Here is a 12,026-nt window from a genome sequence, read left to right on the forward strand (position 1 = left end):
TTTGTGAACTTAAATAAAATCTCTAGGTTTCCTTTGTTGATAAAAGTATGATTTCAAAGGTTAGCTTCATGGATTATTCATGGTTTATTAGTTTCATGTTTATCAAATTAAAAAGAAAGGAAATTTCCAAAACTGTAACAGTTAATATTTATTTAGCATTTCTCATGTACAAGAATTTTCTAAGAACTTTACTTATAATTTTCTTAGAACTTTATATATAGATAGAAAGTTAACCATCACAATTACATCTGTGATTATCTATATTTTATAACTGAGGCACAGAAAGGATAAGTAACTCATGCAAGGTCACACAGATGCTAAGAGGCATGAACAGAATTTGACCTTCAGTAGTCTATGAATGGGGTTATAATCTCTCTCCAACTATAAAGAGAATATTTCCCTTTTATTTCTTTCGAGACAGGAAGAAAATTGCCTGCTTACATTAATTATGAACTTAATAAATACACATGAATGGAAAGATGTATTTTGTTCTGAAATAAATGTGTTTACTCACCACATAGTGCTTTTCCTCAGCTGTCAAACAGTAGTGTATACAACTATGCAAATGGATTGCTTTTTCAAACACTTATATAGCACTGACTATGTGCTAGGCACTAAGTGCTCTACAAATATTAATTTATTTGTCATGAAAGGTCTGAAGCAGAGATTATTATACTCTTTTTACAAAAGAAAGGATTAAGGCTCAGAGAGGTTAAATAACCAGAAGGTAAAAACACAACTAGTCAGCATGGGAAGTCTGAGGCACACAAGCCTAAAGTTTATTAACAAGACTTATTTTAATTATTCTATCTCCTGGAAGAGCAAGTCTTTTTTTTTTATGGTGGTTAAAAGGCTTATAAAAGAAAAAAATATATATCCTTTTCTCCACCCCATCTATACAAAAATCTGGAAAATGATGCTACTTAACTTCCCATTTTTGTTTCTCAGAAGCAAACAAATAATATTTCTCTTTTCCAGATTTTCTACACTTGGTAAATTCAGATAGGGGGAATTTTTTTTTATAGTTACTATATTTAGATACTCTATTCCTGGAGGTAATCTACTTGTTGTTGTTGCTCATGTTAGTGACACATGACTAAGTATTCAGGTCATATATCAAATCTAATGTGTTCTACAAAACAAAACCCTATTGAAAGTGTATTTTAAAAGCCCAAGCTAAATCACAATGTTCCTGGCTGACTTGGGACAATGAATTGTTTCAAACATGAAAATAAAGCAACACTTGAGAGCTCTAACTGTGGAAACAACACAGGTTGTTTCAAGCAATCAGACTAATGCCGAGTGTTGAGGGAAATGCACTAATGAGAATACTGGATTCTTTGCCACTTGCCTTCTTGAAGCTTACCAATGTGACAACTGGAAAATCAGGATCCAAGAAGAAATAACTTACTAAGTAATAATTCAATATTTTTAAAAGGAGGCAATATATCTTAGGCATACCATTATGTGATAAACAACACTAAATTTTAACATCACATTTTCATAGTAACTCCCATTGCTAGGTTTCCAATTGATGAAAGAATCTTGATATTCATTAACATTTTTATCTCAGTCAATCCTAATTTTTTTTATTCTCAATAATTTTAATTCAAAAACTGCTAAGCCTGTGAGTATCGTGAACTTTTCATCTTGTTCACCATGTCTGTTTCAGTAAAGATGGGGTTCAGGGCTCAGTTCTGTGAGGGAAAAGGATAATGTATTTTCCCCTACACAGTTCAAGTACAGTACTCAAGCTGCAACTCCTACATTTCCAGGTCCATTCTTCCCTACTAAAGGTTCTAAAAGTCACACTTGCCATAGAAAAATATAACTACCGATGTTTTGGTCATCTTAAACCAAAAGATCATTCACCCCTTAAATCAATTATTTCCTCAAGAATTATCATATATTTCCTATGAGTTTATCAAAAAGATGCTTTTTCACTCTGTAAGATACTCTCTTAAGCAAGTAAGTTCTTTCCTCACCAACTATGACTAAGTTTAATATCATCTAATCCTTTCATTACTTCATAAGTAGTGGGACCTATGTTACCAGAAAAAATCATTGAGAAAAACCTGGCCAATAACTCAAAAAAAGAATATGATATATACATACTAGATGAAAGTACCATTAATAGCTTACCTAGTAATTGTGATGCTGAGTTTTTTGAGCAATTTCAGGCATATAAGCTATCCAGAATTTTCTAGATTTGAAATTACGAGACTGTAGAAATACAGTATTACCAGGGACAAAACTCCCATAGTTATTTTAAAGGGGCAAAAAGGCCATCAGTGCTAGGTGGACTGCGTAAGACTCACATGAGGAGACTTGTTAAAAAATTGGTAGGTCGATTGGCAAGTTTGAATAGGGTCTGCAGGTTAGATAATTATGTCAATATTAATTTTCTGATTAATTATACTAGTTACATAACATACCCTTATTCTTTAGGATATAACTATATGGAAATATTTAGGGGTAAAGGAGAATGATATCTGCATCATACTCTTAAAACAGTTCAGAAAAAATATTTTGGTTAGATAAGTAGACAGGTAGATAGGGAAAACAATAAAGCAAATGTGATAAAATATTAACATTGGGAAATCGGGGTAAAGGATATATATGAGAATTCTTTATATTACTCTTGTAATTTTTTTGTAAGTTTGAAACTATTTCAAAATAAAACATGAAACAAGAACAAAAACATTACTGGGTACCACTGCCAGAAGTTTTATTCAGTAAAATTTGAGAGGGCCTTGGCATCTGAATGTTTAAAAAATTTCCAAAGTATCTTGATGCATGTTGTGATCCACTGGTCAGGAGCACTGAAAAATGAGTAGTCAGCAACAATGCATAGCTTTCTTCTATTCATAAATGAAATAACATAAAATCCCAACAACTGCTGTGACACTGCTTCCACAAGAGGATGTGTTTTATAACTTGTAATAAGGATTGCTTACTCGCCATTCAATTCACTTAATATTTACTTTTAGTATGTTAGAATAAGTTAAAATCTTTTACCTACTGCTGTCTGCCCAATACATTTTTAGAACGCATGTGATTAGCTACTCTAAGTGGCATTCCAAAGGTATCTTACCTCTATAAATGTTTGGAGTAGTTTGTTTACTTGAGCAAAGGCCTGTGGAAGAATACCATCATAATTTGACCTTGTACTGAAAGCATGTAGCAAACTTTTAGAATCCTGAAGCAGCAATTTCGCTGTTGTAAAATCCACTGCATTGTTAGCTGGTAACAGAAAATTAAGAAGGAAAAAATATGTAAGAATGAGTATACAACACAAAAATGTTTTTGGAAAACCAACGTAATAATAATTATGAAATTTAAGAAGCGTATGCATTTACACCTATAGGCTACTCCTAATTTATCTCTCTTGTGTAAAAAGCAACAATTAGACTTAGTTTTAGACAAAGTTCTTGGGGTTCATTCTGGTATTCTGTACAGCCTTCCCTCCATATCCACCAGTTCCACATCTATAGATTCAATCAACCATGAATCGAAAATATTTGGCAACAAAGTTCCATCAAGTTCCAAAAAGTGAAACCTGAATTTGCTGTGCACTGGCACCTATTTACATAGCATTTACATTGTATTAGGTATTACAAATAATCTAGAGATGATTTAAAGTATACAGGAGAATGTGTGTTGGTTATACACAAATACTATACCATTTTACATAAGGGACTTGAGCATTGAGAATTTTGCTATCCTTGTGGGTCCTGGATACCGAGACTATATACAGATTCCAGAATGTCCCTCAACAAGGTCAACTTCAAAGTAAAAGTAAAATGTGCAACATACTATATATAAAATAGACAAACAACAAGGTCCTACTGTATAGCACAGGGAACTATATTCAATACCCTTTAATAAACCATAATGGAAAAGAATATGAAAAAGAATATGCATATATATATATATAACTGAATCACTCCGCTATACACCAGAAACTAACACAATGTTGTAAATCAACTATACTTCAATTTAAAAAAAGTAAAAGAAAATGAAAGAACATTAAACTCTTCAGAAGAGAGATAACCACCAAACGAGTTAAACTACAGATTTTCAAAACTGAGGTTGTTTGTATACATATTACTGTTGAGGTATCAGAGAGTCACATTTTGGCGGTAAGCACTTAAATTATATGCAGAACCTTTCATAATCAACTCAGTTATCATGTAGTGATTTACCTTCAAACTTCATTACATGAAAGGTAATACTAGATTTATTGAAAATGTGTTCTCTCTGGACACAATATAACCTCAGCGAAAAGTAAGCAATTTGGGTAACAGTGAGCTGTGGGCAAGAGACGCTAGTAGAATTTTTTTCCCCCATATATTAGCAAAGTGAGTTAATCTACAAGTAATAATTTAAAGATATAACAATTTTCTCTCAAGGAACTAAAATCGCCTGCATTAAGTTCTCAAACCAATTGGGAGAAGTGGTGTCAATAATTTCAGATTCAAAAAGTTATGAACAATGAAGTTGAATAACTTTCTAATGTCACCAAAATTCAGAACAGAAAAAAACCTATTTCTATTATTAAGACAGAATACTACATAATAGATTTTGAAGGCATTTAAAATAACCATGCTACAATGTGTTTGTTTTGTTTTCTTTTAATGCTCACAGCTTCAGAAATTCTGTTATAGTCTGAAACACTGGCATGGTTTTTCACTGGCACTGTGAGTTAAAAAAAATAAAGAGTTTCTCTGTATAACTTACACAACAAGTATTTGCTTGTGAAATATTGAAAGGTTAAGTGAAAATAAAAAATAGATTTTCATAATTAATTACACAAATTCAGAAATTCTAATCTAATGTGATGGTTATAGCCAAGCTTCTGGCTTCCCTTTTATCAAGCAAACAACCAGTCTATCTCCTTACAAAACACTTCTAGTTATTTTATTTTTTTTTTGTGGTACGCGGGCCTCTCACTGTTGTGGCCCCTCCCGCTGCGGAGCACAGGTTCTGGACGCGCAGGCTCAGCGGCCATGGCTCACAGGCCCAGCCGCTCCGCGGCATGTGGGATCTTCCCGGACTGGGGCACGAACTCGTGTCCCCTGCATCGGCAGGCCAACTCTCAACCACTGCGCCACCAGGGAAGCCCCTAGTTATTTTTTAAATCAATGACTAGTTTAAATTCCTGTGGGAAAAGAAGAGATGAGAGATGCTACAGAAGACAGAATGTAGGTAAATCTCCTCAGAAAAAAAAATTGGGCACAACTTCTCTTAAGGGTGCTTCTCCAGTGTAGGCTATGTTTGGTAAGGCTTATATCCTTGAATTAATCATTTGATTTCTGTCTTACAAGAATTCTTTACTAAGATTATGGGCAAAAGTATAATAACAATGATCAATTCAGTACCTAGACACAACATAAAATCTATATAGTTGAAATAATGCTTATATAAGATCAATAATTATTTAGGTTAAAGTTAACAGGGACTACAAAGTCAGAAAAAGCTACTACTCATCTTCTACACAATTTTCTACAAATTGATCTAAAGATACATGCTTCGTATACTGTAGTTAAACACATGTATAATTCAACAGCTGAGGATACTATTAAAAGATTATAAACAAAATCATAAACTGTGAGTTTTTCTAATTCAAAATTACTTTAGAGCAGAAGGCATTTTTATAATTCTATTATGTGTTCTTCACAAGTCAGTAAATATTAAGCATCAGATTCTTTCAGATCAAAGATCAATAAATTATGCACACAATAATCCTCAAAATGAGTTTTTAGCAAAAGGAGCAGTCACTGTCTCTTCAGTTTTCTTGTTACTAGAAAGAAATAGTTAGAGCTGCTGACTACTACCTCTAAGCTGTGTGTAAGAGCAAAACAGTGCCCAGCCCTGGAAAAACGGACAAATGGAAGATGGCAACTAGATATCCCATTTTTGAAAATCTTGTTCAAGATCCCATTTTTGAAAATCTTGTTCAAGATGATTTATGGACTTTTTTTTTTTTTTCGGTATGCGGGCCTCTCACTGTTGTGGCCTCTCCCGTTGCGGAGCACAGGCTCCAGACGCGCAGGCCCAGCGGCCATGGATCACGGGCCCAGCCGCTCCATGGCATGCGGGATCTTCCTGGACCGGGGCACGAACCCGTGTCCCCTGCATCGGCAGGCGGACTCTCAACCACTGCGCCACCAGGGAAGCCCTATGGACTTTCTCTTTTGATAGAACTAAATTATGGCCCTAGTAAAAGATATGGACAATGTCTCTATATATCTTGTAAAACTGCTTTGGAGACATGTCCAGTATGTCATTCCATATATATATATTCCTTATATAATAATATCCCAATAAATATTTTCCATAGTTAAAGATCAATGCCTGGAAAGTGTGTCTTTTTTTAAAAAATCAGTAGCTTTTAAAAATAGATATTCATATATAAGTCATAAGGTATTGACTTACATCTTATGACTTATTCCATATATAAGTCATAAGGTATTGACTAGGCACTTTAAATTCCCTGGGGAAGTTTTTAAAGATGTAAAACGTTTTCAAAGAGTTTATACTTGAGGAGAGACAGAGAACTGGCATACCCCTCCATAGAATGTTTTTGTTTTATCTTAGTTTCCAGGAAGCTTAGTGTCAAAATCTGTGTTCAAGGGTGTTCAATTATTTTCACATGCTTTATAGTAAAACTATCTTTCTTATTCTTCATTACCTGGCTCTTGTACCTTAAAGCCTAACTTAAAACCTCCTGTACTCAGGTGGTCATGTAAAGGCTCACATATACCCAGTTATTTTTTTAAAAGTAGACAGGATATAACTAATACATATAATAATAAACAAAATAGATCACTTCATGTTAGAAGTTTAAGAACAGTCAAGAACCAACTGAACATCCTAACAATGGTTATACTTTGCTTTTTAAAGGTATAGCAAGACAAATCTAGTTGTTCACTTTGGACAAATCACTTACCCTCTCAAGGCTTATTTCCTTAATCATATCAATAAAACACAGACTTTAATAACATTAGACCAGAGCTTTTCGCATCTTTTGCTTCTTAGCAGAAAATCTTTTTTAATCATACATGGAATCTCTATATATAAACAAACAAAAGAAAGATGAATGGCTAAAGTTGGGGTTGAGGGCCAAAGGCCCGCTATTATCAGGCTCCCCATCAACCTTTCCACCTCCAATCTGTGGCAACTCCAGAGGCACTTCAAGAAGGTTCTGTGCAACATAGTTTTAAAACTACCAACTAAGTGGTTGATTTTAGTCTTGTCTTGGTTCTAAAATTCACTCTGCACCAAAGCCAAACGTTTCCTATTCCTTATCCATGTATTTTAAATAGAAACCTTGATAAACTATTTTTTAAATTAGTACATGAAATGTAGTCAAAGTTTGTGTGTTGGGCTTCCCTGGTGGCGCAGTGGTTGAGAGTCCGCCTGCCGATGCAGGGGACACGGGTTCGTGCCCTGATCCGGGAAGATCCCACATGCCGCGGAGCGGCTAGGCCCATGAGCCATGGCCGCTGAGCCTGCGCGTCTGGAGCCTGTGCACTGCAATGGGAGAGGCCACAGCAGTGACAGGCCCGCGTACTGCAAAAAAAAAAAAGAAAAAAAGTTTGTGTGTTAAACACGATGAGAAATGAAAAAAAATCCACATAATTCTATTTGCATACCTAAATAAACTTTAAAAAGTTTTCAAACATTATTAAAAATTATATATTCACAATATCCAGGAACATCAACAATGATACAATTAACAGTTACAAGCTCTAGGAACTGCATCCATTCATCCAGCTGCCATAAATTTCCTTAAGAAATTAGAAGTATAACTGGTTAAGAACTAATTGACAAATCTCTTATTAATTCATCTTCACATTCCATGGAGTATATCTATTAGTCTGACTTTAATACAACACTTCCAAAGACAAGATAAAAGATTCAAACCTTTAGAGAGATTTTCATATAGGCTCTCAACAGTTAAAAGCAAGTTCTTTTCCACAACTAATCCAAATACAGCCAACCAGTGTTTTCTAAAGCACTGTAATAAATGTATTAGAGTCCATGGTGGTTTCAAGTACAGCACCTAGAAAAAAATAGCATCATTGATTTACTTATTATTCCTATTATTTAAAAGTACCTATTTAGGAATTCCTACATATATTTCCAGGCAAAACATAGTTGAATTCTTTTAAAACTAAAAGATGTTTTATTAAACGCCAATCACAATCTTAAAACGCTGATTCCACTGCAAATTGCTTTTGTAAAATTCATATTAGTATTAATCCTTATAGCTTCAGAAACTATGTGTGCAAAAACACTGTTCTAATCAGAAGAAGCATAGTTCTAATCAGCAAAAGTTGTCGATCTACTTTTCAACATGGTCACTTCTATGAGGAAATCAATCTATTTCATAAAACTAGAGAAAATAATCTATATAGAAAAAAATTGCCAACTATAATTGACACTTGCTACACTCTTGTAAAGACATGTTTACAAAGAAGATTGATCATTTAGTACTACAAGATGTCAGCACATCCTTTTTTGAACCGTTCATATGCAATGACTTTCCTAGACTCTGTTATGAAATCTAATTTACGTCAACCTTCCTAGAAGAATCTGATCATTCTTCATCATCTTGGTTCAAGACTTGATAATATAATCAAGCCACATTGGCAAATATTAGAACCTCACTGAATATCTGGAAGAGATACAACTGATGGGAAACAAAGTTTCTCCTAATGATAAATGTGAATAGCAAACAAACATTAAACTAAGAAGGCCACTATTGCCAAATGTAGTGTTTTACTGATTGCAGAAAAGATGTGAATCTAAAGAAAATTCAAAATATTTTACTAATATCAAATTTATACTCTGATTCTCATATTTACATGACATAAGCTAACATTTAACTTCTCTTTCTGAAAACATATTGCTAAGGCAATTCCCTATACTAGACATTTTGACTCAAATAAACTTAAAATGAGAGGTTTTCTGAATTCAATTTAAGCTCCATGGAGGCAATGTGTCTGATACGCTGTAGACACACAATAAATATTTGTTCACTGAAAAAAATGAATGATAAGATGTAGAGAACAAACATATGGACACCAAGGGGGGAAGGGGGGGTGGGGGTGATGGTGGTAGTATGAATTGGGAGACTGGGATTGACATGTATACACTAATATGTATAAAATAGGTAACTAATAAGAACCTGCTCTATAAAAATTCAAAATAAATGAATGATAAAATAGAGTCCTAATCTTTAGGAAATGCCCAACACTTAGCGTTCAAAGAGTTATTCCAAAAACTTCAAGAAAAAAATATAATGTGATGTAGATTATTACAATAAAGCTTACACATCTTATATAAGTAATATTTCTTAAAATAAGGTAATAAATCTTCAGCAATAAAAAGGAAATTTTCAACTAAGAGTTGAAATAATCACCTCCATCCAAAGGTTTCCAAAAGCAATTTTCATTTCTGTTTCTAATATTGAAGATAAAGCTGTTCCAAGAGATTTTTCAAGATCAGATACAATGCTTTCAAGTGGAATGCACAGTCCAGAGTTTGTAGATTCCTCCTCACAGCTCTTCTCTAAAGGTGTTGCTTCTTTAAAACAAATAGTTACAGGCTTTATTTAGGACACTAATAGTAAATATTTTACATATATAATTAGTATTTGGCCATAAATAATAAACATTTAATGGATATAATTAGTGTTTGATCCTAAAAACAAATGAATACTTTATTTTTGAAACAGTATTCATGGGAGTTCCCTGGTGGCCTAGCAGTTAGTATTCCAGGCTTTCACTTGCCGTGGCCGGGGTTCAATCCGTGGTTGAGCAACTCCCGCAAGCCATGCGGCACAGCCAAAATAAATAAATAAATAATTTTTAAAATAAAAATAAAACAGTATTTAGAAACATTTATTTCTAGTATAGTTGTTTTAGACTCAACATAAATATATCACATTAGCAAAAGCTTTACCTTTTGACAAAAGGAGACAAAATGTTTTTACTAAAATAGAAATTTGAGAAATGTGTGTGATATTTTAACCAAAGTTTAAATTTTATTATTTTCAAAAAAAGTAAAAATTAAAATAATGCTTTGCATCTATTTATAATAGAAAACCAAGAACTATGGATCAAAATGTGTTTTCTTCCAAAGATAATATATTCTTCCAATCGCAACTCACATTTAATAAATTGCTTTGAAAAGACTAAAAGCTCTGACTGAACCACTTTTATTCCTTCCCCTTCTAAAATAAGTTTTGATTATTTTAATTGATATTATTTCAATATAATTACTACTTTGACACCTGCAAACAACTGCAATTTCTTTATGGCAAAATTCAATGTATTAAGGGGCACATCTCTACAAATACAAACCAAGGATTTAAAATGAGAGTAATATAATGGGCAAACCAAACGCATGTTTCCCTTGAAAAACCATATACTAGAATATTCTGTTACTCCCTCTAAATGCCATTTTGAATATTATGACAAAAGAAATTTTATTACCAAAAAGGTCAAATAAGTAGCATGTGATATATGAATACATGAAGCATATACACATGCTTTTAGAGACTTCAATAATTATTTTTCCCACAGAGGGAAATGGAGGGATGTATTTTTAAATTATGTAAGATTTAATATATTTCAACAAATATCAAGCGATAGAACAGATTATTCTGGTGGAAAAAAGAGATAAAACAGCAGTATTGCCTTTAGCTTTCTTAAATATTTGTTCAAATTAAAAAAAAATTATTACTAGAGTCCTTCAAGTTTCTCTATTACTGAGTTTTTACTGTATTAATAGAAAGTTATGAATATGGAACTAATTTTTAAAATAAACTAAAAATTTCTCTCTACCTCAAATGAATTATTTCCTGTGGCTACTATTAATTTAAAAGGTATACTCTGAGGTAAAAAATAGGATGCACACAGTGATTATAAATATATAAACATGTATGTGAGTGTACAGACAAAAATTCAAATTAATTTGTAAAAGTATATGTAGAAGGCAATAATGTTATATTTTCTCTTGGATTACCATTATAATATTCATTCACCTCTACCATTGTGCCAGAAAATACTCCAAACAATGTTACTTTCAATGTACAAAATAAAAATTTACTATTAATTCCAACTGTTATCAATATTCTTAGTACATAAAATATGATATATTTCTAATTATTTGTAGTAAGAATACTACCTGCTTTCAATTGTTGTTTAGATATACAAGGCTGATGACATACAACTGTGTTCAGAGATAAGTTTAATAATTCTGCACTCAATTCTTCTTTACTGAGTGACTTCACACCACTTATTAGGCCTTTGTTTCTTAAATTTCTATCATCCCTAAGGTTGGGTTAGGAGGAAAAAATATTTTATTTTTTATAAGATAAATCACATGGCAACTAAAAACATATGGAATCTAATCAGAGGTTGGTGATTCTCAGCATATATATTAAGAAACGATAACAATTTTTTTAATATAGAATATAAATAAATATACACTAGAATCAAATCATCTGAGCTTTTGAGAATAATTATTATTATTATATACTGAATGTTTCCCAGGTACCAGGCACTGTTCTAAGCACTTTATATATATATCAATCCATTTAATTCTCACAAGAAACCTCTTAGGTAGGAGTGATACTAATTTTTATCCCCATTTCACACATAAGAAACTGAGGTGTATGGGAAGTCCCTGGGGGTCCACTGGTTAGGACTCCACGCTTTCACTGCTGAGGGCCTGGGTTCAATCCCTGGTCGGGGAACCAAGATCCCATAAGCCATGCGGCATGGCCAAAAAAAAAAAAGAAAGAAAGAAACCGAGGTATAAAAAGGTTAAGTAACTTGTCCAAAGTTATACCCGGTAAGTGGGAGATGGACTTGAACACAAGAATATGATCATCCCAAGATAAACACAGAGAGCCATAGTAAGATAAATAATTTACACAGGGTAAGCAATTATAAATTTCCTTAGAGTGAGCATAAGACAAGTGATGTGAATTTGCTATTTGCTGAAAGAGC

The 12,026-nt window shown here is 33.0% G+C and overlaps 1 protein-coding gene across 6 annotated transcripts in view; it reads right to left on the bottom strand.

The window, feature by feature from the left end:
* The window catches only part of SWT1 (SWT1 RNA endoribonuclease homolog), a 96,444-nt gene that overhangs the window by 53,232 nt on the left and 31,186 nt on the right, over positions 1-12,026 (bottom strand). For all 6 annotated transcript variants that reach the window (XM_033437976.2, XM_004275230.4, XM_033437978.2 and 3 more), the window contains 4 exons: positions 11,200-11,345; positions 9,431-9,594; positions 7,930-8,068; positions 3,095-3,243 (listed from right to left, as the gene is read on the bottom strand). In XM_033437976.2, the coding sequence (XP_033293867.1) occupies positions 3,095-3,243; positions 7,930-8,068; positions 9,431-9,594; positions 11,200-11,345 (598 nt within the window). The remainder of the gene's footprint in view (positions 1-3,094; positions 3,244-7,929; positions 8,069-9,430; positions 9,595-11,199; positions 11,346-12,026) is intronic.

The sequence above is a fragment of the Orcinus orca genome, chromosome 1, assembly GCF_937001465.1.
Source record: "Orcinus orca chromosome 1, mOrcOrc1.1, whole genome shotgun sequence".
In the NCBI taxonomy this organism is placed as follows: domain Eukaryota; kingdom Metazoa; phylum Chordata; class Mammalia; order Artiodactyla; family Delphinidae; genus Orcinus; species Orcinus orca.